This window comes from Gracilinanus agilis, chromosome X, assembly GCF_016433145.1.
Source record: "Gracilinanus agilis isolate LMUSP501 chromosome X, AgileGrace, whole genome shotgun sequence".
Classification (NCBI taxonomy): domain Eukaryota; kingdom Metazoa; phylum Chordata; class Mammalia; order Didelphimorphia; family Didelphidae; genus Gracilinanus; species Gracilinanus agilis.
In genome coordinates this window covers 33,529,033-33,554,200 of record NC_058136.1, presented here as the reverse complement: position 1 = coordinate 33,554,200, position 25,168 = coordinate 33,529,033, and the positions used below count along the sequence as shown (strand labels likewise).

The following is a 25,168-nucleotide window of genomic DNA, read 5'->3' as shown; positions in this document are numbered from 1 at the left end:
GCTTTCTGACATGCCCCACCACTCTCATTCTGTGCTTTCCGACCTCCCCCGCCACCCCCATTCCGTGTTTTCGGACTACCACCCCCATTCTGTGCTCTCGGAGCTCACCCTACACCCCGATTCGGTGTTCTCGGACTACCACCCCCCAACTGGGCTCTCTGAGCTCCCTCGACACCCCGATTCGGTGTTCACGGACTACCACCCCCCAACTGGGCTTTCTGAGCTCCCTCGACACCCAGATTCGGTGTTCACGGACTACCAGCCCCCATCTGGGCTCTCTGAGCTCCCCCGACACCCAGATTCGGTGTTCACGGACTACCAGCCCCCATCTGGGCTCTCTGAGCTCCCCAGACACCCAGATTCGGTATTCACGGACTACCAGCCCCCATCTGGGCTCTCTGAGCTCCCTCGACACCCAGATTCGGTGTTCACGGACTACCAGCCCCCGTCTGGGCTCTCTGAGCTCCCGCGACACCCTGATTCGGTGTTCACGGACTACCAGCCCCCGTCTGGGCTCTCTGAGCTCCCGCGACACCCTGATTCAGTGTTCTCGGACTACTACCCTCAGTCCGTGTTCTCTGACTACCACCCCCATTCCGTGCTCAATGACCTCTCCCACCACCCCCATTCCTTGTTCTCTGATGTGTCTGATTATTCACATTTTGTACTCTCAGACCACCCCCATGATCCCCATTCCGTGCTCTCTGACCTTTCCAACTACCCCCATTTTGTGCTCGCTGACCACCCTCACTACCCCTATTCTGTGCTCGCTGATCTCTCCCACTACCCACATTCCGTGCTCTCTGACCTCTCCCACTACTCCAGTTCTGCGTTCTCTGACCTCCCACAGCCCCACTTTGTGATTCCTGCCTTCCTGTACCACCCCCATTTCGTGTTCTCTGACACCCACCCCCACTGCCAGTTTGTGCTCTCTGACATCTATCCTTACTGCTACTTTGTGCTGTGAGCTCCTCCAGCACCCAGATTCATGGACACCCACCCCTCCTTTGATTTTGTGTTCTCTTGACCACCCAGACAGCCCCCATTTTGTGCTCTCTGATTATTCGCAATTTTATGCTCTAAGCCCTAGCTCCATTTTGTGCTCCCTTGCCCCCACTCCAGTTTGTGTTCACCTGGCACCTAGTTGTGTGACCTTGAGCAAATTGCTTCCCTTCTATGAACCTCAGTTTCTATCTATAAAATGGGGATGATCCCATTTGCCCTATCTCCTTCATGGGGTTTGTTGTGAGGTTCAAATCAGATAACATGTGACGGTACTTTGTAAAGTGCAATCTGCGTGTAAATTATTTCTGTTACCTAGTGAGGGGAAGAACTCCATTCTGTGTTCTGCAAGGAGTAACCCTCTTCTGTCTACCAGTGCAGATTTGAAGCCTTTTTATGCCTTAGGATATGGTTTCCGTGTGTTGCTGTGGCCAACAAAAAATGCATTCCCTAGTGGCTTACCTTGTGGAGCTAGGCCCCTCAGAGAACAGATGCCCAGTCTATCACTGGGACAAGACTCTGAGCCTTTTTAGTTTGCTAAGCCTGCTTGAGCTCAGGCTCTGCCCACCGGCCACAGCCTTTGAGACCCTAGGGTCAGACACCCCTATGCCCCATGAGGCATTGGTGGAAGAGGGAGCCATTACATGACATCACTCATCCTTTTCTATTCATTGGTGGGATTCTTGGAACAACGCGCTTTTGAGTGAAATTTTCTGCTGTGGTTTTGCTTCTAAATAAAGTTCATAGTACTGTATCTGCTGCCTGGTGTGTTTCCATTCATTCTACAGACCTTGAATATTCTCCCAGTGTGGCAGGGCCCTGTGTTGCATGCCATGGGGAAGGGGGCCAGAGGGTGAGGGTTGGGGGAAGGACAGAGATGAATAAGGCCCTGCCCTTGACCTCAAGGACATTATCAAATAAAGAAGAGAAACTGCACATCAGTTACTATGGTACAATTCTGGGGAGATCAGAGAAGGCTTCAGGGTCACCAAAACTAAGGTGGGGCTGGGAACATTTCAGGCAGGCGGAACTGTATCAAGAAAGGTACCAAGGCAACTCCAGCCTACATATGGTGAGTAGTGAGTTATTTGCTTGTTGAGGCAAAATAAAACATAAAGCGGGGAAGGTAGATGGCGATCAGACTTTGGAGTGTCAGCCCCATGTAAAGCAGCATAGTTCTCAGGAAAGGTATGGATTAGGGAGCAAATTTTCCAGTAAAGGCTAGAAAAGATGCAAATTTGAGCAAGAAGTGGGCTTAAAGAGGGGCCTTTCCTTCTCTACATCTGTAGGGAAGGCTAAGGAGAAAGATACCGAGACAGAAGTAGTCTTATGTTGTTCAGTCATATTCAATTCTTTGTAACTCCATAGACATTCTGTCCTCCACACTCCCAAAGTCTTATAGAGGGTGGGATATCTGAACTAGTGTGCTGTAGTGGTAGAAAGAGCTAGGCTTGTGATCAGAACCCTGGACTCAAATTCTCTCTTTGACATCCCCTGACTATGTCACTGGGCAAATCACCTATGAGCCTTAGTTTTCTCATCTGTAAAATGGTTTTTGTAACCAAGGATTGGTCATGTTAGATACATTTTGTTTCCTTTTTTGACAGGGGGTAGTCAAGAGAAAGCTCTAGCTATTATTTCCCTAATCTTTGGAACTCCTTTTTAAGGGAATTTCCTGTGTTTTGGACTAGATAGAAAGATGTGAGCTAGATGATGGTACAGATAAATCGATCTGGAACTATTCAAATAGGCAGGTTCAAATTGCATATTCATGATTTCATATCAGCTTAGAAGGAAGTCTACAGGCCCCAGGGATCTGTACTTGGCCTTAAATGTTTCACATATTTACTGACAATTAGAAAAAGACATAAAGGGCATGCTTATTAGCTTTGCCAATGACACAAAGCTGAGGCCTCCAAAGAGATCTTGACAGGCTATAGCACTTGGATGATTCAAAGACCAGATTTCATAGGCAGAGGTAGGAGAATAAGTAGAAATAACAGAGGCCAATTTAAACTTAATATCAGGAAAAGCTTCCTGGCACTTAGAGCTGTCTATAAATATAAATGGCTTCCTTGGAAGGTGGTAGTTCCTCCAAGGAAAGACTCGATGACCAAAAATGAGATATGTTGTTTTAGGGTTTCTTTGGGGGCATGAATTGCTACTGAGGCCTTAAAACTCTTCACAAAGTCTAGAATCCCTGATAGACCTCACTATATTACACATTAGCAATTTCTTTCAGGATTTGCATTCCTAATGACACGTTTGTCAGAATTAAGAGCTTAAATGTTACCTAATTAAGAGAGTGGGCAGGGCTTGGCATACCTTCCAGAAGTTAATTTATTTCCATTGCAACCTTTTAGTTTTAACTTCTTTGAGAATATGTCTCTGATCAGCAGTAACCCCAGGAAGTTTGGATCAGCCTCAAGACTTGAAAACTCCTCCTAGTTATATCAAATCTCAAACTGTACTACAAAGCAGTAATCATCAAAACAATTTGGTACTGTTTCAAAAATAGGTTAATCAGTGGAAGAGATTAGGTACATAACGTACAGAAGCAAACAGAGGCCTAGTGTTCACTTAACCCAAAGACCACAGCTACTGGGGTAAAGAAAAAAATTTGGGAAAACTGGAAATCAGTCTGGTAGAAAATAGTTATAGATCAGTAACTCATATACTAAGATAAACTTCATTTGAATACATGGCATAGACACAAAAGGTGGCATCATAAACAAGAAAGAAATTACTTTTCAGATCTATGAATAGGGAAGAGTTCTTGACCAAAAAAGGAATAAAGAAGATCACAGAAGTTAAAATGGATAACTTTGGTTACATAAAATTTTTAAAATTTCTTCAAAAACAAAATCAATGCATAAAAAGGGAAATAGATAACTAAGGCAGAAGGCCTCGGGCAGAGCTGCCTGATTACATTTTTTTCACATCCTCTGCCCAGCAGCCCAATGGGAGTGCTTTCTCCCTCCTCCATTGGGGGTAAGGAGGGAGGGGTGTGAAGCACTCAGTTTCGGGGTGGGCAGGGCATGGCACACTGGCGTAGGTGGGCACGGCACTCTGTCTAGGGGGTGGAGTGGGGGTGGGTCCTGGCACTCCATTTCTAAAAGGTTTGCCATCACTGACATATAGGGAACCAATTCAAATTTATAAAAATAAGCTCTTTCCAATTGATAAATGGTCAAAGGATTTGAATAGGCATATTTTAAAAGAAGAAATCTAAGATCAATAGCCACATGAAAAAAAATTCCAAATACTTAGAGAAATGCAAATTAAAAAAGCTCTGGACTTCCACTTCATACCCATCAAATTGACAAAAATAACAACAAAAAAGCAAAATGGCCTGGGGGGAAAACTGAGGGGAAAATAGGTCCAACTGTTATAGAAAACAATTTGTAATGATGTTGCAAAAATTACTAAAATGTGCACACCCTTTAACCCAGTGATGCCACTATTAGGCCTATATGCTAAAGAAATTTTTTGCTTAAAAGAGTAAAAGGACCCATATGTACAAAAATATTTATAGCAGCTCTTTTTGTAGTAACAGAGAGCTGGAAACAAAGAGGGTGCATATCAATTCAGCATGGCTGATTATGGTAAATGAAATATTATTGTATAATAAATAACAAAAAGGATGATTTCAGAGAAACCTGGGAAGACTTTATGAACTGATAACAGAATAAAGAATGAAGAGCTAGAAGAACAATGTATACAATTTTATACAATATCAACAACATTGTAAAGACTAGCAACCTTGAAAAAAGTTGGGAATTTTGATTATTAGTTGCAATGACAAACCACAGTTCCAGAACACCAGCTGCCTACCTCCTGACTAGAAGGTGATACTTGGAATGAAACTTATTTTGGAACATAGATAAATAGGGAATTTCTTCTTGCTTGACGATTTATATTTGTTACAAGAGTTTTGTTTCCTTTTTTCCTTCAGTTGAATGGATGGTGGGAGGGAGAAGAAATTTATGATCATTGAAAATAAAATACAAAGTCTAACAGCCTTGTCCTCTTATTACCTCTTCAGGAGTCCCTCTGTAGAAGGGTTAATTAACCTAGGGTCCATGAACTTGTATGAAAAAAAAAATCTTTTACTTTTCCTAACCTTTTACTTCCTTAGTAGTACTATGTATTTTAGTTTTTATTCATTTAAACATATGATTCTGAGAAGGGGCCCAAAAACTTCATCAGACTGCCAAGAACCTCTTGATCTACAGAATGAGAGTGCTCCCTGTCCAGGTACCTGGGCCAATATCCCTCTCACATGTCACCACATTCATTTAGATCCTGTTGTGGTTAGGAGTGGAAAACCAGAGCAAATACCATCTCCCAAGGGCTTTGAGTCCAAGTTCTTACTTACACAGCCACCCTAGCCCTGCTGATAGGGGAAGACCCCTTGGGAAGTCCTACACTAATCTTGCTGTCTTTAGTTACCAGGTTCTTTTTCATACAGGGTTCTTAGTCAATTTGATCCAGAATGTCTCAGACATCTGCTAGCTATATGATTGTATCGAGTTTTTCACCTTGGTCTCATTTACTCATCTGAACAATATTATTCATAACAACCTTACAGAGTTGGATATTGTCAGGAAGATGCTTTAGAAATTTTAAATAACAAAAAAAATGTTTTTTCAACAAATCCCATCTCCTCTGTGAAAGGCCCTGATTTAGTAAATAGGGACTTGCCACGGATTAAAAAAAAAGTCAGGGGAGAGGACCTCAGGTCAACACTGAACCTGAGTCAGAAGACCAGGACTTGAATCTTGGCACTGCTTCTATTCTGCTATGTAATTCTATACATGGGTTTGGTGCTCTGGGCTAGCACTCCTACTGTGTAAGTTTACTGGAAAGACCAAAGGAGAGGCAACAGATGACAAGTACTTTAGAAATTAACCTGTTCAGGGGCAGCTGGGTAGCTCAGTGGATTGAGAGCCAGGCCTAGAGATGGGAGATCCTAGGTTCAAATCTGGCCTCAGACACTTCCCAGCTGTGTGACCCTGGGCAAGTCACTTGACCCCCATTGCCTACCTTTACCACTCTTCTGCCTTGGACCCAATACACAGTATTGACTCCAAGATGGAAGGTAAGGGTTTTAATAAAAAAAAAAAAAAAGAAAGAAAAGAAAGAAAGAAAGAAATTAACCTGTTGGTGATATGAGTTATAACTCAGTGGAACTGCTTGTCAACTTGGGGATGGGGGGGAAGAAGAAAGGGGATCATGAATCATGTAACCATGGAAAAATATTCTAAAGAAAAGAAAAAAATGAACCTGTTCTGGAAATGTCAGTCATTATCTTTGATTTGGATGTTTTCTAGGTCAATAGCCAGCAAGCCAAGCCTCTGTTACTAGGGCCATGCTAGGTCTCTAGTCTTAGTCTTGCCTTCTAGAGCTTACCTCCATTGTACAATGAAATATACTAGAAAAGAACCTTAGTGAGAGAAGGGTCAACCTTAATGCACTACAGAAATACAACATCAAAGGCATGCCAGAAGGTTTCAAGTACCAATTTTTCTATACCTCCATTTGCTAAATTGACTTTTGAAGTGACTAGCTAATTCTAAGTGGGAACTGATGAGATTCCAACTTATGCTGCAGAGCAAACTGACTGGCCTTAAGAGTCAGAGAAACTGGGTCAAAACTCCAGCTCTGCTGCTCAGATAAAAACTCTCTCTTAATGGCCTTGGCCAACATTCTTAATGTTTGTGATGTTACTGTGTCCTTATCTATAAAGCGAGGGAGTTGGAGTAGATAACTTCTAAGGCCCTCTTCTTTTGTTCAGAAAAAAAAAAACATTGGTCAACCTTCACAAGGCCACTGATTTGAAACCAAGTTTCTACTAGGCCAAAAAGAACCTTTAGTTAATCTCCACAACCTCCATGGTTGAAACTAAGTTTCCCGTGTAACCAGTTCTGATTGGCTGATCAAAAAAAAAAGAGGTTTTCCATCTACACTGGGCCCCCTGTATCTAAACCCTCAGGCTACAATATGATTGGTAGATGTTGAACCTAAGGGGGAGGATCCACTGACAACCCCCTTCTCATGCCTGGTAATAACTGGTGTTGAGGGCCTTGCCCCTCCACCAGTCTCTGTTATTTTGACTGGTACCATCCACGGCTGTTCTCTTGGAGTTGGACTCTTGTTTCAGGTCAGTGATACTATAGAGTTCCTCTCGACAAAGAGAGAGGAACTCTTTATGTGGACTTTCCAATTCTTTTTGCACCTTGGGCTAACCTTGGTGGACCCTTAGTTGGGTAGCTTTTTTATTGGAGATTTAGTTGTCGGCCTTGGGAGATGTGGAGGAAGTCTGCTTTTCAAAAGCTCCCCAAATATCAAGGCCCATTTCTAGATCAATTCTATTCAATTCAATTTTGGCTCATTTTTTATTTTCCTACATTGGCCCTCAGAAAAAATATCAACGATCCTAAATTTTATTTTGGTAAAACAATGGAAAGGGCAATAGTCTTAGAGGGAGGAGAGACATGGTTTGAATCCTCCCTCTGTGGATCATTTAGTTATTAAACTGCTCAGTTTCCTCACCTGTAATCAGTGTTACCTGTCTTGTTCCCTCAGAGCTGTGAAATTAGAGATGTGAGTAGTACTTTGTAAATTTGTACATTGCTACAAGAATGTCAGGACAAATTTTCTGGTGTTTGTTCTGTATCCTGGTCTGCCCAATTCTATGGCCAATCATTCCTCTGACACACAATAGCCAAAGGCTTTGCCCATGGAAGACTGGTAGAAGAGGCCTTTGATAGAGGCCTTGGCTCCCTGCTGGGTGATGTTAAAACCATTATGGGGCCATCTTGGCTGTTGGGTGGAGTTTCCTGGCAGCCCAAGGAAGGAATGGACTTTGAAGCTTAACTTGATTTGGCTGATGTCAGAGACTGGGACAAAGCAGACCCATTAGCTTGCTTTGGACTGCCCGGTTTTTTCCTGAGGAAGAGGGAGGAGAAAATGGAAAAAGTCAGTAGAAGAAGAGCAAGGGGGTGGGGAATGCCTTCTTAGGGGGCCAGGAGGTGTTGGGCAAGCTTGGAATGATCGGATTGTTGAGGAAAATACTTATAAAACTATTAAATAAATATCTATATATAAAAATAATACATTTTTAGTGTTACTTTTTATTTACTGGCTGCTGATGGCCAGAAAATAAGACTCTTTGGAACTTGAGTATCTATTTAATCAACCCTATATGAGTTGGTAGAAAAACCGTTAACTGTCACCATGCCCCTCCCCTCTTGCTCCCTTCCCAGTCCCTCCCGCGCACTCCGCGCCCCCTCCTCGGTCTCTCCAAATCCTGCTCTTTAGCCCCTTCCCCCATATTCTATTACTTTTAGCCCCTCCTCCTTGTCTTTTGTATTCTTCCACCTAACCTCGTTCCAGCCTTTGCCCCATCCTTCTCCTCGCCCCTCCCCCCTCTCCTTCTGCAACCACAGTTCCGCATTTAGGCCCTTCCACGACTCTTCGCATTTGATCCCGCCCCTTCCGCTTTGTGTTTAGTCGCTTCCGCGTTTAGTCTCTTCCGCAGGCCTAACCTCTCAGCCTTCGTCACTGCCGCATCCCCCAACTACCTCCCACACCATGCTCAATCCCTTCCGCCATACTACGTTCTTTGCCCTGCCTCTCCTGCAATCTCTGTTTAGCCCCGCCCCTCTCGCCATCTTCTTTTCCTGCTCCCGCCTTTCCTAGAATCTTTTTTTCCTCTTCCCCCTCACACAAGGTCATTTCCCAGATCCCCTTTTCCCCCTTGTGTTCGCCTCCCGTCCATGTTTTCTCCCTGCGATTCCTCACGCTTTGTGTGCTGCCTCTCTCTGTTCTGTGCTTCCTTTTTCTCTGCACATCTCCCCACCCTGTGGGCCCTCTTTTTTCTATGTCCCTAGAGCTTGCTCTCTGTAGCTCCGTCATTCTATGCCCCATTCTGTTTTACTCTTCCCTCCCATCAGAGGACCTGGTTTCAAATTTTGCCTCCGATACTTAGTACTTGTGTAACTTTTGGCAAGTCACTTAATCTCTTAATCTTAGGTTTGGATTAGGTGAACTCTTGGATCCCTTACAGTTTAAAGTGAGCTAGCTGCCTTAGGAAGGTAGTGGGTTTCCCCTCACCAGAAACGTTAAAAGATACTGTTGTTTTTTTTTTTTTTAAAAAGAGAGGCTGACTAGTGGAACAGATTAGATACACAAAAACTGGAAACCAGTCTGGTAGAAATTAGGTATAGACCAGTAATCACATGGTTTATACAAAGATGTACTCCAAATGGATACATGTCTTAGATATAAAAGGTCACATAAATAAGAGATTAAGACATAAATTACCTTTTAGATCTATGAAGAAAGGAAATTCATGAATAAACATGGGTAGAATCAGGATAAAGTGGATGGTTTTGGTTACATAAAGTTAAAAAGGTTTTGAACAAATAAAATAAATACAGCTAAAACTAGGAGGTATACAATTAACTGGGGGGGGGGCGGAATATTGATAGAAAGTTTTCCTGGTTAATATCCCATTTCCAAGATGTATAAGGAATTGATTGAAATGTATTAGAACAAGAATGATGAATAAATTAATAAATCATTTATTAAATAAGTCATTCCCCAGATGATGAACAAAAGATATAAATAGGCACTTTTCAATGAAATCAATCAATAGCCTTCCTTATGGTAAAAATTTTCAAATTCCTAATAATTACAGAAATATAAGTTAAAAACTCAAATTTCACTTCTCACCCATCAGATTGGCAAAGAATAACAAAAAAGTAACATGACAAAAATGTTGGAAGAGCTGTGGGAAAACTCCTGTATGGAAAACAATCTGTAATAATGCATAAAAAAGTCACCAAACTGCATTCCCTTTGCCCCAGGAATGTATTTACTGGGCTTATACTCCAAAAGGATGAAGGAAAGAGGAAAAGAATCTATATGCTCAAAAAATAATTATAGTAGTTCTTTTTGTGGTGGCAAAGAACTGGAAAACTAAGGGGATGCCCATTAATTGGGGAGTGTGACTGAACAAGTTACAGCAAAAGAACAGAATGGAATACTATTGTATTCAAAAGCAGATAGGAGCCCAATGAATAAAGAACTAGAACTTAAGCAAGGAAGTACTGGGTTCATATCCAGCCTCAGACACCTACTAGCTCTGTGACTGGGCAAATAACTAATCTGCCTCAGTTTCCTTATCTGTAAAATGAGGGTAATAACAACTACCTTTCCAGATGATAAACCGAGAGTATTTGTAAAGAGCTTTGCAAAGCTCTTAAAATGCCACATAAATGCTAGCTATTATTTTTTATTATTACTGTTGTTCTATTAAAAAGTGATGAAGCAGATGATTTTAGAAAAACTTGGGAAGTACAAAGTGGTGCAGAACCAGGAGAACAGTTTGTATAATCCCAAAAGTATTTTAAATCCTTCCAAACTCTGATCAATGTAGGGACTATGACTCCAGAGGACCAGTGGTGTAGCATAATGTCCATCTCCTGATTTAGGATGACCATTGAAATGTACATTTTTGGACTTGGGCAGGGTAGAAATGTATTCTGCTTGACTATACATATTTCTTTTATAAGAGTTTTGTTTTTCTTTTTTCCTTTCTCTTTTAGTTAGAGGGAGGGGAGAAAATAAATGCTTATTAGTTAAAAAATAAAAATTCCTTCCCTCCTTTCCCCACCCCACCCCCCAAAAAAGGGAGAGCTTCAAGCTCTCTCAAAGTTTTGTTGAGGCTGATTATAGAGGAGCTTCTTATCATGGTATCATCACTTGGACTAGATGGCCTCCAAGGGTTCCTTCTAGCTCTGATTTTACCTAATTTTCCCATGGCCACAGCTGTTAAGTATCCTAAATGGGATTCGAACTCAGAATACTCTCTCCTAACTCCAGGTGTGGTGCTCTAACTACTGTTCTGGATAGTTCTCTGTACTACCAGCTCCCAGTCCTACACCTGGTTCGCATGTGATGGTTCAGAGCTGGGATTAGAGTTAGCCTTAATTCCCTGCAATAGCCCAGGGTTCACTAAAACATGTGGAGCTTGGGAGTGGCCACTAGAGGGGGCAGGAAGGCCAATACCCTGTCCCAGGCAGGCAATTGCCCAGAGCAGTTTGCCATTCCTCCATTTAGCTGCTGTATGAGGAACCCTCCAGCTTTCAAGGACTCCATGATTTAGGGAGGGAGAGGAAAAAATGGAGACAGAGAGAGACAGAGACAGAGACAGAGTCAAAGACAGACAGAGACAGAGACAGAGAGAGAAGAGAGTTAAACATAAACAGACACATATTAAAATGTCAGTCAGGGTGCCATAAGTACAGTGGCTAATAGAGGGCCAACCTTGAAGTCCAGAAGACTTGGATTATGGTTATGGCTCCAATAAATCCTGGCTATATGACTGGGCAAGTCACTTAATCTCTAAGTGCCCCAGGAAACTGTTTAAAACTATTAAGTTTAATTGCAGATTTGCAATGGTGAAAATTTAATGTCCCCAGACCTTTCCCAAAGAAAGGTAGAGTGTCTTGCTAAGATATGGTACAAGCCTTAAAGTAGCCTATATCTATTGGCTATTAATATGGAAAGGGAGACTGAAGACTTAGCTGAAGGAGGCCCTGAATAGAGGAGCCTCAAGTGATCTGAGAAGAGGAAAAGAGGCCAGAGGCTGAAGGTTGGCCCTGGAAACACTTAGCTTGGCTTTTGGGGAAGAGTTGTCCTATGCATCTGGGGGGAAGGGTTGTCCTCTGAATACTTGATGCCTCTTGGAGTCTTTTAAGAATACTGAAAGCCAGCTGTGCCTTGGTGAGGTAGGGTAATAGTCTGGGGCCTGGCCAGCGAAAGCTGGCAGAAGGGGATGAGAGAAGGTCAGATTGTTGCTCAAGTGAGGTGCCTCCTCCCAGCTTTGGAAGAAGAGGTCCTGAAATCTGTTCTCTCCCCATTCTCTTCACAGAGCCCACCTAGGGCTCCATGATCTACCTCTCCCACATTGGCCCCCAGTTGTTGCCTGTAGCACTTGGAGGTCTAACTGTGGATCCCAGGCCCAGACCACTGAGCATCCAGCCCCATCCTCCATCATTCACCAAGACCAGACCCAACACTACTTCCAGCCCCACCCACCTTCTGTCTTCCCAACTCTGGAAGCTCCCAGTTGGCATATGAGATAATCTCTTCATCAGAAATTGCTTATTGGGTTGGGGGTGGGGGTGGTGCTTTGTAACAACCCAGGTAGTGAGGCCCATTCTGTTTTTATTGGTATAGAAAGCAAAGAAATAAAATTCTGGAAAGCAACCCCCCTCCACACTTTGCCTACTTGTCTACTTGCCAACCACTAGGCACTGCACCACTGTCTGAAGGCCTTCTAGTTGTGGCAGGGCATTCCTTTGATTTGTTACATTTGCATTGTAAGCCTCTTGGCACACATTTTTTCATTTGCCCCTTACCACAACTTTGTGAAAGGTGCACTTGGAAGACTTATTTATTAAGTCATTTCATTTTTATAGAAAGGGAAACTGAAACTCTGGCCAATGACTCCTCAGAATATGGATATGGCATAGTGGAAAGGGTACTGACTTTGGTTCAGATCCCAACTCTGCCACTTACTCCCTCAGAAAGGACAGATCTTAAACAAGTCCTTTCTTCTCTTGGGATCTCAGCTAATGAGGAGATTGATCTCTAAGGTCTCTCCAGCTTAAAATTTTACTTATCTCTTGCAGCTAGGGCAGTCAGTGTGGTCCTTAGTAGGCACTAAATAATTGGTTGTAGTAGTAGGCCTGTTGATTGATCACCTCTATGAGAGTTTTGTTTACAGAGTGGGGCCCTTGTTCCAACCAAGATATTCTGGGCCTTCTATTCAGGGTTCTACTGCACTTCGTGGCCTTCTTGAGGCTGGGGAAGCTGCAAGGCCACCTGAGTCCCTGGAACCTCAGGAGAGGAGTTTGCCACTTTGGTTCTAGGAATTCTAAGAGAATTCTCACCTTGTAGCAGGGAATAGGCAGCAGCTTTCTCACCTGGCTGGGAGGTTCATCCTACAAAGGGTTAAGGAAACTGTCCCCAAGAGTCAGGGTCCCCAGCCAGCCTGATGATATTCTCTGGGAAGTAATTTGGGGTGCCTGGACCCAAGTTTGAGAAAGGGTTGAGGGAAGGAACTTGGAAGCGAATGTGTACACATAATGCCCCACTTTGCAGGTACCCTAGTTGGTCAACAGAAATTATCAGCTGCCATCTCCTAACCCCCCACATAATTATAGAATCATGGGTATTGGGGGTAGGGAAGGGAGGGTATCCTAGATCTAAAAGGGCCCTCAGAGACCATCTGGTCCAGTGGTGTCAAACTCATATAGAAACAGATCCCTGAAGGCCCTGAGCAGTCTGGGGTGGAGAGTTTGCCATCTCTCTTCTGGTCCAACCCTTTCATGTTACTGCCGAAGACCAGCCCTGTGATTTCAGTGATCCAGGGAGCTTCCTTTCCCCATGCATATCATCAACTGTCCTCCAACTTCTAGTCTTAGAGAGTTAGAGCCTAGGACACCAAGAGGTGGCAGGGACTTGCCCAGTCACCTAACCACCATGTGCCAGAGGCAGGTCTTGTGCCCAGGTTTTCCTGACTTCAAGGCTGGCTCATAGTCTATCCCCCATGCCCTGCCATTGGATCCATCCCTTGTAGACTCAGAGCTGGAAAGGACTTTAAAATTTCACAAGATCATTCGCTAGCATTTAGGGGCCCCAAACTCCTTTGATGCAGAGCTCTGGGTCTGAAGTCAGAGCAGGAGAGTTTAATCCCAGAACTACTATTTAGGTCCTATGTGCCTTTGAGCAAGGTCATTTCCCTTCACTGCTACTTAGTAGGATCCAGTTGCCTTTCTAGCCACCCGCTGGCAGAGAGGGAAGGGACACCCTCCACCTCAAGAGGAAAGGAAATGTCTCTTTCTCCACCAGAAAGGACTTTTATATTGGCCCTCTGCCCTGGACCTAAGTGCTTGCTCCATCTATAAAATGGGCCCACTAACAACAGTGTTCAGCTGGGGCAGGCTTAGAAAAGTACCCGTGAAAGTCTTAGTCACAATGTGAGAAAAGTTAAATGGTCTCACTGAGGGAAGGGGGCATACCTCTGCCTTCCTGGCCTACTCTTGAAGCTCCTGGCCCTAACTAGGTTTTATTCCCTTGGGGGAACGGGGTCCAAGCCCTAGTACACAGGGTCTACTCTGCCACCCCAAGTGATAGGTGAGCAGAAAAGGGATCTGGCCCAGAAAGGTTTACTTTTCATACAGGTGTCTGAGGCTATGATCAGCAGCCAGGGGAGCTCTGAGAGAGACTGGCAAGCTGCTGCCCCCTGCTTGGGGAATGATGAGGGAGTAAATCCCTCCTCCTCCTGGAGAGAAGAGAAAGGAGGATGGGGGCCACGGAAAGGAGGTGACTGGGGCCAGAGGGAGGGCAGTAGAGCAAGCAGGGTGTGTGTGTGTGTGTGTGTGTGTGTGTGTGTGTGTGTGTGTGTGTGTGTGTATCTGTGTGTCTGTGTCGGTCTGTCTGTGTGAAGAGAAACCTGTTTGTTCCCCTGAAGGGCACAACACACCCAGCCTTCCACTCCCAGACAGTTCCGCTCTTCTAAGTGTCTCTCTCTGTTCAGGCAAGAAACTATCCCAGCTGACCCGAGAGGCCCATTCCTAACCTAACTCTCTTTTTGGAGGACACAAGTAGAACTCAGAAGACTCTTTCATCTTCCAAGTGGCAGTCAGGACTCTGTACCCCAGCAGGTAAGACTGGCATAGCATCCAGCCCCTGGGAGAGGGTGGGCTAGTGGGAAGGTAAGAGCTAGGAGACCTGGGCTCTAGTCTCTGCTATTCTACTCATTTGCTGTGTGATGCTGAGTAAATCTCTTCATGTCTTTGGGCCTCAGCTTCCCCGTCTGGAAAAGCTAGGGGACTGAACCAAATGATTTCCCGGGTCTAGTTCAGCTTTAACTTTATGGGAGCCTTAAGAAGGAAGCAGCTTCCATAGCGTATTATAGCAATTGTGGGAAATAGTGGGAAAGATGTTGCAGTTGGAATCAGATGACCTGAATTCAAATTCTGTCTTTTCCACTTTTGATACCTGTGCAACTTTGAGCAAATCAATGAACTTTTCTGGGCCTCTGCCTTAGGGATGAGGGGTGGGAGGGTTGGAATGGGGGGAACTATCCAGTCAGGTGATTGAGAGGATAGAGTACTGGCCTGGAGTCAAGAAGGCCTGAGTTCAAATCCTACCTCAGAGTCTTATAAGCTGTGTGACCCTAGATATGTCACTTAAACTCTTTGAGCCTCAGTTTCTATATCTGTTAAGTGGGACTAATATATCACTCATCTCCCTAGGTTCTTATAAGAATCAATACAGTAGGTATTTTGCAAACCTAAAAGCAGCATATAAAAGTTATTATCATTTTTATTATTATGCTAAGCCCCTCCTACTTTTCCTCATCCCCTCTCCTTCTATCTGTAAAGTTGTAATTCCCCTCAGCCTCCAACCCTGGGAAACTTCATGATAGGATACGGAAAGGCCTGTGAGTCAAGAGGTTCAGCTAGCAATTCAGTCAGTGTGATTTTGAACAAGGCCCTTCTCTCTGAGCCTTGGTTTCCCCTACCTATCAAAAGATGTAGGGCTGGAATAAGATGATGGCCTAGAAGTATACTTCCAACTCCATGACTTCTAAAATTCACACCCAAGTTACATAGACTAATGGGTCTGGGGTTGTGCATGGATGGGCATCCAGCCTCCATGGTATGGTTCAGAGATAGGCATCCCCTGGGTGCTTTTGCCCTAGTTCTATGGGTTGGGGGAGGGGGTTGGGGTGACTGCCCAGATAGTAGCATCCAGCCCAGCCTCCAAGGAACATCCTTCCTATCCCTACCTTGGCAGTGGGAAGATGGCAGCAAGAAACTTGACTCTGGGCCACATGGAAAGGCCTTCCTGTCCCTTCTCCCTTCTCCTTCTTACCTTGGAAAAGTATCAGCAATGCCCCTGCCTCACCAGCCCAAGATCAGAATAGTTGCCATTTATTTAATGCTTTTAGGTTTAACAAACCTTCAAGGCTTGTGGATTCAGAGCTGGAAGGACCTTCATAGATTGCCTTTCTTGCTGCCCACCCACCCATTTTACAGATAAGCTATCTGAGGCCCAGGAAAGTGCAGCGACTTGCCTGAAGTCATAAAGCTCTTTAGTGGAAGAAATGGCCTTCAAGGCCCACCCCACTACAAACTCTCTGCTACCTCCCTGCCCACCTTCTCATGTAGTCTCAGGAGAGCTGGACACCGATTCCTTGAGGTTTCAATCCCTCCTTTCCCTAGCCTGCTGACTCCCAAGTCCAGGGCTGTAGCCATCACATACAGAGCAAATGAAGGGGAGAGAGGTGATGCTAATCACTGGAGGGAGATTCAGAAATGGCCCCTCTGATGAGGTGGTACCTGAACAAAGCCAGGGATCCTGCAGGGGATGAGACAAGGAAAGAAGTATGTTCTAGGCCTGGGGAACACTCTATACCAGTGGTTCCCAAACTTTTTTGGCCTCCCGCCCCCTTTCCAGAAAAAATATTACTTAGCCCCCTGGAAATTAATTTTTTTTAAATTTTAATAGCAATTAATAGGAAAGATAAATGCATGTGTGGCCATCACCGCTTCCTGGATCGCTGCAGCACCCACCAGGGGGCGGTGGTGCCCACTTTGGGAATCACTGGTCTAGACAAAGGCATGGTGTGGTACATATTCTCTGTAGTGGTTCAAGGGAAGGATTCTAGGGTGACCCTATTCAGGTAAAGATTAGACTAAGTGTCTTCTAAAGCCTCTTTATGCAGATCCAAGATGAATCTGGGTTGGGAGCCAGAAGACCTGCATTTGAATCCTGTCTCTCTTCCTTGCCACCTGTGAAACCTTGGGCCTCAGTTTGTTCATCTGTAAAATGAGAGTTAATGTGCTTTCCAGCTCCGAAGCCTGGGATTTTTCTGACTAGCTGTTCTCTGTGAGCCCTAATGTTGGAGGCCCCAGATAAGGATGTGGGGAGGAGCATGCAAAGCCTGGGATCCTGTGCTCCTAACACACACACACCCCATCCCACACCCCTGCGCAAGCGTGAGCGCATGCACACACACATACATACACACAGCCCTTGCCTTCATTTTTCTACATCTCAGCCAAACCCACCCTAGGAGCCATTGCCAGACTTGGCATGGCATGCATGTCTGACTCCAAACCTTTCCTGCTATTTCCCTCCAACCCTGAGTTCAGCACTCTAACTCCTGAAATCATTTTGTCTTACCCATCTACATATTACATCCTCCAGCAGAATATGAACTCCTCAAGAGAAGAAGATGTTTCTTGTTTTTGGTTACACAGTGTATGGTACATAGTAAGCATTTACTAGATAGCCTATTAGTCAAATGTAATTGAGATGGGGGCACTTTCATGGCAGCTGGTCTGAGTGGAGAAGTCAACTTTCCCAAGACCACTAGGAGCCTTGGACCATGTTCCCAGTTCAGCCACTGATTAGCTGAGTGACCTTGAACAAGTCACAAAGCCCCAGAATTGTTTTCCTCGGTTTCTGTATTTCCACTAGCTCATACTAGGGCTAGAAACTTTGGGGTCCAAAGGCCATAGTGACTTCCCCACATCAAGATTACTCTGAGTTCCCTTCTAGCTCCCAAATGCCATTTTTAAATGTCATTAACTCATCTTCCTCCCTCAACTATTTTGCTATCCATGGGATTTCCCTTTCCCAGCTCAATTTTGGACGCTAGAGCTTTTAGACAGATGTCAAGGAGAATGAGACGTATTCTTGTCAAGCACAGGCGCCAACCTCTCCAGGGTGAAAATAACAGACATTCAAATATGGTTCTCTAGGGAAAGTTCTTAATGGGGTGAGGAGCTAGTCATGGGGAACTGGCAGCAACATACATACTAAACAGACTGGCCATTAAACATCTCCCAAAGAAAAATAGCAGCAGTCAAGTGCTGCTCTCCATTTTCCCTGTGTGACCCCAAGGTGGAGGATGGTCTCTGGAACTTCCTTATGATGGACCATCTCATTGTCCTTCAATCCATGAAAAGCATTTATTGAGTACCTACTGTATACTAGGCTTAAAAGAAATACAAATTTTAATAAGGTATGTTTCCTGTCCCCATAAAATTTGCAGTTAGTGACTAAGCATTGATTAAGTGCCTACAATGTACCAGGCACTGTGTTAGGTGCCAGGCCTTGCCCTCACAGAGCTTACATTAGACACCTTCTACTCCTTTTCCCTGAAATTGGTCATTCTCAGTGGAACTGAAGTTCCAGAGATTTCTGTTCTCTGACACTAGTCCTCCAGTTTTATCTAGTCCAGTGATTCCCAAAGTGGGTGCTGTAGCGATCCAAGGAGGCGGTGATGGCCACACATGCATTTATCTTTCCTATTAATTGCTATTAAAATTTTTAAAAATTAATTTCCAGGGGGCTAAGTAATATTTTTTCTGGAAAGGGGGTGGTAGGCCAAAAAAGTTTGGGAACCACTGCTCTAGTCCTTCAGTGCCCACCTAGGAGGTACTCATGAGACCTTCCTAACACCCAAGGGGAAGTGTGCTGGAGTCTTGGGTTCCAAATGTCCACAGATCAACTGAGCTATATGAAAATCCTAGGCCAAAGGAAAGTGAATTGGGAAGAATTGGGGCAAGAGGCCCATTTCAGAGAGGTAGGAGGAGAAAGTGTACCATAACGAGTTATCTCAAAGCAAGGGAATATGCCAAAATATATTTACTTCATAAATATAGAGCACTAGGCTTGGAGTCAAGAGAACATGAGTTCATATCTAGCCTCAGACACCAGCCAGGTGACTTAACTTCTGCCTCAGTTTCCTCATCTGTAAAGTGGGGATCATAATAACACCCTACCTCCAAGGGTTATCATGAGGACCAAATGAGGTGATAATTATAAAATACTTAGCACAGTGTCTGGCACATAGTAGGCACTATACAAGTATTAGCTATTATCTTAGATGAATGTTTTTAAATGCATGAAATAAAGGATATAGTATTGAAAGGGAAACAATAAATAAATGTTTTATATTGTTATTAAATAGCACTGATAAAGTAGCTCTTTATCACCTCTGAGCAATTAGAGACCAGACTTGAAAATCCAGCTCCCTGGTTTCACCAACAAAGAACCTGAGGAAGCTAATGTCAGAGGGTGCCAATATCTGGCTTTCCAGCTCATGTCTGCTCCTTGATACCCAGAGGACTAAGCTAGAGCAGGGGGACTGGGTATCTCTTTCTAAGAGAAAGAACACACACCTAGCTTTAGTTTGGGGGAAAGGTTCTAGAGAGAGGATTCTTTTTTTTTTAATTATTTATTTAATTTCTTTAGAAAAATTTTCCATGGTTCATGATCTTACTCTCCCCTCCTCCCCCCCTCCCCATAGCTGACAAACATTTCCACTGGTTTTTATGTGTTTCACTGATCAAGACCTATTTCCATATTATTGATCATTGCATTGGTGTGGTAGTTTCGAGTCTAATCCCCAATCATGTCCGCCTCAATCCATGTGTTCAAGCAGTTGTTTTTCTTCTGTGTTTCCACTCCTGTAGTTCTTCCTCTGAATGTGGATAATGTTCTTCTCCATAAGTCCTAGAGAGAGGATTCTTTAAGAGCCCCAGGTGACAGCTGCCCTAGGCCTTGGAGAGCCAGACCCTCTGCTGAAGGTGGGGTGGGGAAGGGAGGGTTCTGACACCTCAGAACTGAGAGTAGCTAGATGGCATAAGGTTTACAGCACTGGACTTGAGTTCAGATACTCATTATGGTACTGGGCAAGTCACTTAACCCATCTGTCTGCCTTAGTTTGCTCAACTGTAGAATGGGGGTATATTTTTTTAAACCCTTACCTTCCGTCAATACTGTGTATTGACTCATAGGTGGAAGAGTGGTAAGGGTGGGCAATGGGGGTCAAGTGACTTGCCCAGGGTCACACAGCTGGGAAGTGTCTGAGGCCAGATTTGAAACCAGGGCCTCCCATCTCTAGGTCTGGCTCTCAATCCACTGAGCTACCCAGCTGCCCCTAGAATGGGGGTATTGATAGCATTCATCTACTTCCCAGGGTTTTTGTGAAGATCAAACGAGATAACAGGTAAAGTGCTTTGCAAACCTTAAGGTGTAGTGAAGGTGCAAGCTGCTACTATTCTTCTATCTGCCTCCTTTGCTCATCAGAGTTCTGCTTCCACAGCACATAGGGCCCTTCAATATTCCAGGCTGAGTGAGGAGGATCCTTTCACTGCAGAGTCATCTGTGGATCTACCCCACCCCACCCCACCCCACTCCATACCATACCTGCCTAGATAAGCCTGTCTGGCAGTAAATAGATTCCTAGACCTTAATCCTACTGATGCTCTTGGCTCCTGACATAGGCCCATAGCAGTGGAACAGGAAAGTGATCCTCAGTGGCTAGACACATCTGGGAAGGGGGGATCTGTATCTAGCCCAGCTTCCCTGTCTCAGAGAATTGGTCATGAAGGCCTAGAGAGGGGAAGTGCTTTGTCTAAGGTCACACAAATAGAACAGAGCCAAGATTTGAGCCTAGGCCTTCTGACTCCAAACCTGGAGCTTGCCAGGGAACCATTTCATGGATGAGCATCAAATATGACTGAGGCCAAGCACATAGAGCTAGGGAGTGAAATGCACCCTCAGCTAAGTGTAGAGGCTAGTATCCCCCAATTCTGCTGTTTGCCTTACCCCTCTTCCCTACTAGCCAACATGGAGCCATGAACATGGGGGAGGCCACATTGTTACTGCTGGTAGGCAAAAAGGTATCATGGGAAGTACATTAACAATCAAGTCCAGCTAGTTCCCTGTGTGTGTGACCTTAGGCAAGTATCTTTCTTCTCTGGGCCTCATTTTCCTCATCATCTGTCAAATGAGGAACTTGGATTCATTTGGCCTCTTTTATGCCCTTCTAGTCTTAAAGCTGAGATCTGGCCAGAGGTCAGATCTCATTTCATAATCACAGCATGGGCCAGATCAAAAACAATCAGGGCCTTTGGCTCCACACTAACTTACTTCCCTGTGTCAAGGAACCCTAATATGCCCTCTCGAAATGGCTACCCCTCCCTTTTTAGACAAGATGATATTTAATATTGAACATCAATGCAACTCACTAAACTTGCTTGGTAACTCATCTCAATTCATTTCAGTCTGTAAAATGTTGCTCAAACCTCTTTGGACCTCAATTTCCTCATTTATCAAATGGACAAAATAAAGCTATCGCACCTACCCTAATATGTAGGCCTCAGCTGTGATATATGTAAAGCATTTATCAAACTTAAAACACTTTAGGAAGAGCAACTTGTTATGGTTATTAATGGTAGTAGTAAGAATACTTTTGTCCAGGTCTATGATTTCATGGCAATAGGAAAACTCACTGCCCATATGCACTTCAGCATCACATCTCTTGAGCCTCTCCCGACTGCTCCAGAGAGCTCACTGACAGTCTAAATTATAGCCCTGTTATTAATCTGACCCAGTGGAGGCATCCTAGAGGCACCCTAGACTTGGTTCTGGAAAGGACCCCACCTAGTCACCAAGTTCAGCTCTCTCTTTTACAGATGAGGAAACTGAGGCCCCAGGAGCATCAGCAATTTGTTCATGATCCCACTGCCAGGATATGCCAGAGGCAAGATTTGGCCACAGATCTTTCTGACTCCATCGTCTCCTTTCAGAAACCACACAAGGGGCCATTCATATTAACAACAACAATAATAATATTAGTAGACTTGTACCCTTTTTGTCCCTCTCTGTCCCCACTAGCATGGTATCTTTGTTCATGAATTCTGGTTGGTTTTTTCCCTACTAGGGTCATAGCCAGTGGGGCCTGGCTCTTTGTGGGTCTGCCTTGACCCACATTTCCTTGTTATTCCACCTACCCCCATCAATCTTAATGGCATCAGAGCATTCCATGGCATGAATGTACACTAGTTTCTCTAACTGTCCATTGTCCTGTTTGATATTTCTGTTGCTTGCAGGCTTTTTCTAATAACAAATAATGCTGCTAAGAATGAATATCTGTGAAAAGATAGTTCTCTCTTTCTCTGTCTCTGTCTGTCTCTGTCTCTCTCTGTGTGTCTCTTTCTCTCTCTGTCTCTGTCTCTCTCTCCCTTCGCCCCTCCATAATTCATTCAGAATATTTTCCCATGAATACAATAAATAGGTCCAAAGCCATTGGCCTCTCCTAAATCCCAGACTCATAAATTAGAGGCTAGAAAGAACCTCTCAGAAGCCATCTAGCCCAACCCCCTCATTGGACAGAGCAGGGAGCTGAAGCCTGAAGAAATTAAATGGCCAGCCACAAGTCCTCAGGGGCATACAATTGCACCCAGATGATCTGAATCTGAATCCAGGGCCTTCCCTACTCCCTCGCCAGCCAAGTCTGACTTCAATTCCAGGGCCAATCAGATGAGAAATTCGCCATCATAGGCCAGCATATAGTCTTTTATCCTGAAGCCTATTTAGGCAGGCCAAGGTTAAGGGCTATGAAAGTCTCTAACTCAGGGAACTAAGCCTGGGGCAGATGTCCCTAAATCCCTTTTCTCCAATAACTGCCTCTGGGATGAGCATCTGACCTTAAAGTAACCAATGTTCCCCAAGCTGATGAGATTGGTTTCTTGGCCTTCTACCCAAAAGGCCAGCCATTGCTTCTATAGGGAAGCTAGGTAGCACAGTGTATAGAGTGCCAGGCCTGGAGTTGGGAGGACCTGGATTCAAATCTGGCTTCAGACACGTCCTAGCTGTGTGACCCAGGGCAAGTCACTAACCTTGATTGCCTAGTCCTTTCAACTTTTCTGTCTTAGAATTGATATTAAGATTTAAGGTAAGGGCTTAAATTTTAAAATAATAGTAATAATATTACTATTACTACTACTACTAATCTACCAGTTAGACAAACAGCAATGGAAGGCCATCTTTCTGTGGCCTGATAATGGGCTAGTCCTTGTAGCCAAATGGGCTAATAGGACTACCAGGCTGGTACATCCTTTTGTAGTGTGGGTTTGTGGCCAAGACAGAGGTTATCAGTAAGCTGGCCTGGCTTCATGGAGTAGTTGGATTGTGGCCTCTGAATGACTGTTAGAGACGAAGCAATGTTCTTTTCAAAGCTGGCTCTTATACTTGGCAAATTCAGTAACTATTTACCTACAAAATGTCCTGGGGCTCAGAGAAAAGGCTTGGTTAGGTATAGTTATAGCTAGGCCACAAGACAATTTATATGGGAACCTGTGGTCCAGTCCTGCTTATAATGGAGGGATGTTAGTAGGCTCACCACAGATTTTGTGAGTTAATAATGACAGAAAAGGAAACTGATTCAGTCATGGGCTGCATGAAAAAGAGGCCTACTAGTCAGGACTCTGTTATCGTTATTCATTCATTTTTCAGTTATGCCTAATTCTTTATGATCTCATTTAGGGTTTTCTTGGCAAAAATACTGGAATGGTTTGTTTTTTCATTCTCCAGCTCATTTTGCAGATGAGGAAACTGAGGCAAACACGGTAAAGTGACTTGCCCAGGGTCACACATCTAAGAAGCATCTGGGGCCAGATTTGAATTGAAGATGAGTCTTCTTAACTCCAGGACCAGTATGTTCTATCCACTGTGCCACTTAGAAAGATGCTAATCTCTTTTCACTTTGTACTGGTCAGACCATTTCTGAGTATTGGGGCTAGAACTGTCCTCCTAGACCCCATGAGCAACAGGAGGAAGTGACAAAGAGGAAGTTTGAGATTTGACTATGGCGGCAATATGTCCTTCAGTGATTTTTTGGAGAGGGAGTGATTGCCCAAGGTCACACAGCCAGGAGGATCAGGACTAGGTTCTTAAAGTCAGGGCTTGAGACTCAGTCCAAGACTATTCTTACTTCAATTATTTCTCTTTATTCGCTTGGCCAAGTGCAAAGGATAATTGGCATAGAAACCAAGGGAAATGTTTAAATAGGACAAACCAGCAAGAGTATGTTGGTCATAGTCATTTCTTCCTTCCTTCTAAGTGACTTCCTACTGCTTTTTATTGCCATAGAAACCTGCCAGTGCGCAAGCCCAGAAAGGACTGACAAAGACCTGAACAAAGAAATGTGCACAGATAGACCTGAGCTCTTCTTGCTTGCCAGGGCTCTGAACAGAGGGTCTCAGATGCAGGGCCTGAGAAGTGGGCAAGGAAGGGTCCCTACTAAGTTGATAGAGGGAGGAATATAAGAAGCATTTCAGGAAGAAGGAATACAATAAAAGTGAGCTCCTTGATGTGGGTTGGGGGAGTAAGCACAGCAAGATAGATGGTCATAAGAATGTGGTGCACAGTTGTGCCCCTTTCCCCCCCTTTACCAAGGAGCTGGAATGCAGCAAGGATGGAAACTGGTAGAGAAGAGAGAAATCAGTAGGATATTTGGGTCCAAGGGCTGTTGGGGGCTGTGACTGCACTAAGAAAAGCCAATCTAACCCCCCATGGGCATACTGATAACTTAAGCCTGGACACAACCACAGAGGTCTTCTAGTCCTAGCCCCTGATTTTATAGTTGAGGAAAACTATCCCCCAAAGGGTGTAATGATTTGCCCAAGGTTACACATGAAGTCAGCAAGCATTTCCTAAGCTCCTACAACATGCCAAGCACTGTTCTGACCTCTACAGACACAAAGAAAGGCTATAAAAATTGGCCCTACCCTCAAGGATGACCCAATCCACTAAGTGGCAGAATTGGGATTTGAAGCAGCCAAATCCACTACTTGTTCCACTGGAATGGCATACATACCACACTATCCCTCAAAGGGCACAAGAAGAAGCAATGAGCAACAGTTACTAAGAGGGATATAAATCTAGATGTGAGGTCAGGAAAAAGTGGAATGATCTGTCCCTGGAGGTCATGAGTTTCCCATCCCCAGGGATGTAATAGGAGGGGATTCTTGTTTAGGGAACAAATTGGACTAGAGGGCCCCTAAGATCCCTTCCAGCTGTCCATGACAGAGTTTGGCATATTCTTTCTGTATGTGGACAGGTTACAAATGCCAGAAACCCAGACTAAGTCAAACTTAGAAGGAATGAGGACAGTACAGTTAGAAACAGCCCAAGATTTCTGCTGATTAATCTCTAGCAGACAGACAGCTCACAATCCTTGCCCTTTGTCCCCAAGAAGGACAAAGAACCAAGCCAACTC

At 44.3% G+C, this 25,168-nt stretch overlaps 1 protein-coding gene across 1 annotated transcript in view; it reads left to right on the top strand.

Annotated features, from left to right (window-relative positions):
• The window catches only part of LOC123253629 (zinc finger protein 208-like), a 274,976-nt gene that overhangs the window by 96,026 nt on the left and 153,782 nt on the right, over positions 1-25,168 (top strand). The window contains exon 5 of the mRNA XM_044682794.1: positions 24,293-24,316. Within this exon, the coding sequence (XP_044538729.1) occupies positions 24,293-24,316 (24 nt within the window). The remainder of the gene's footprint in view (positions 1-24,292; positions 24,317-25,168) is intronic.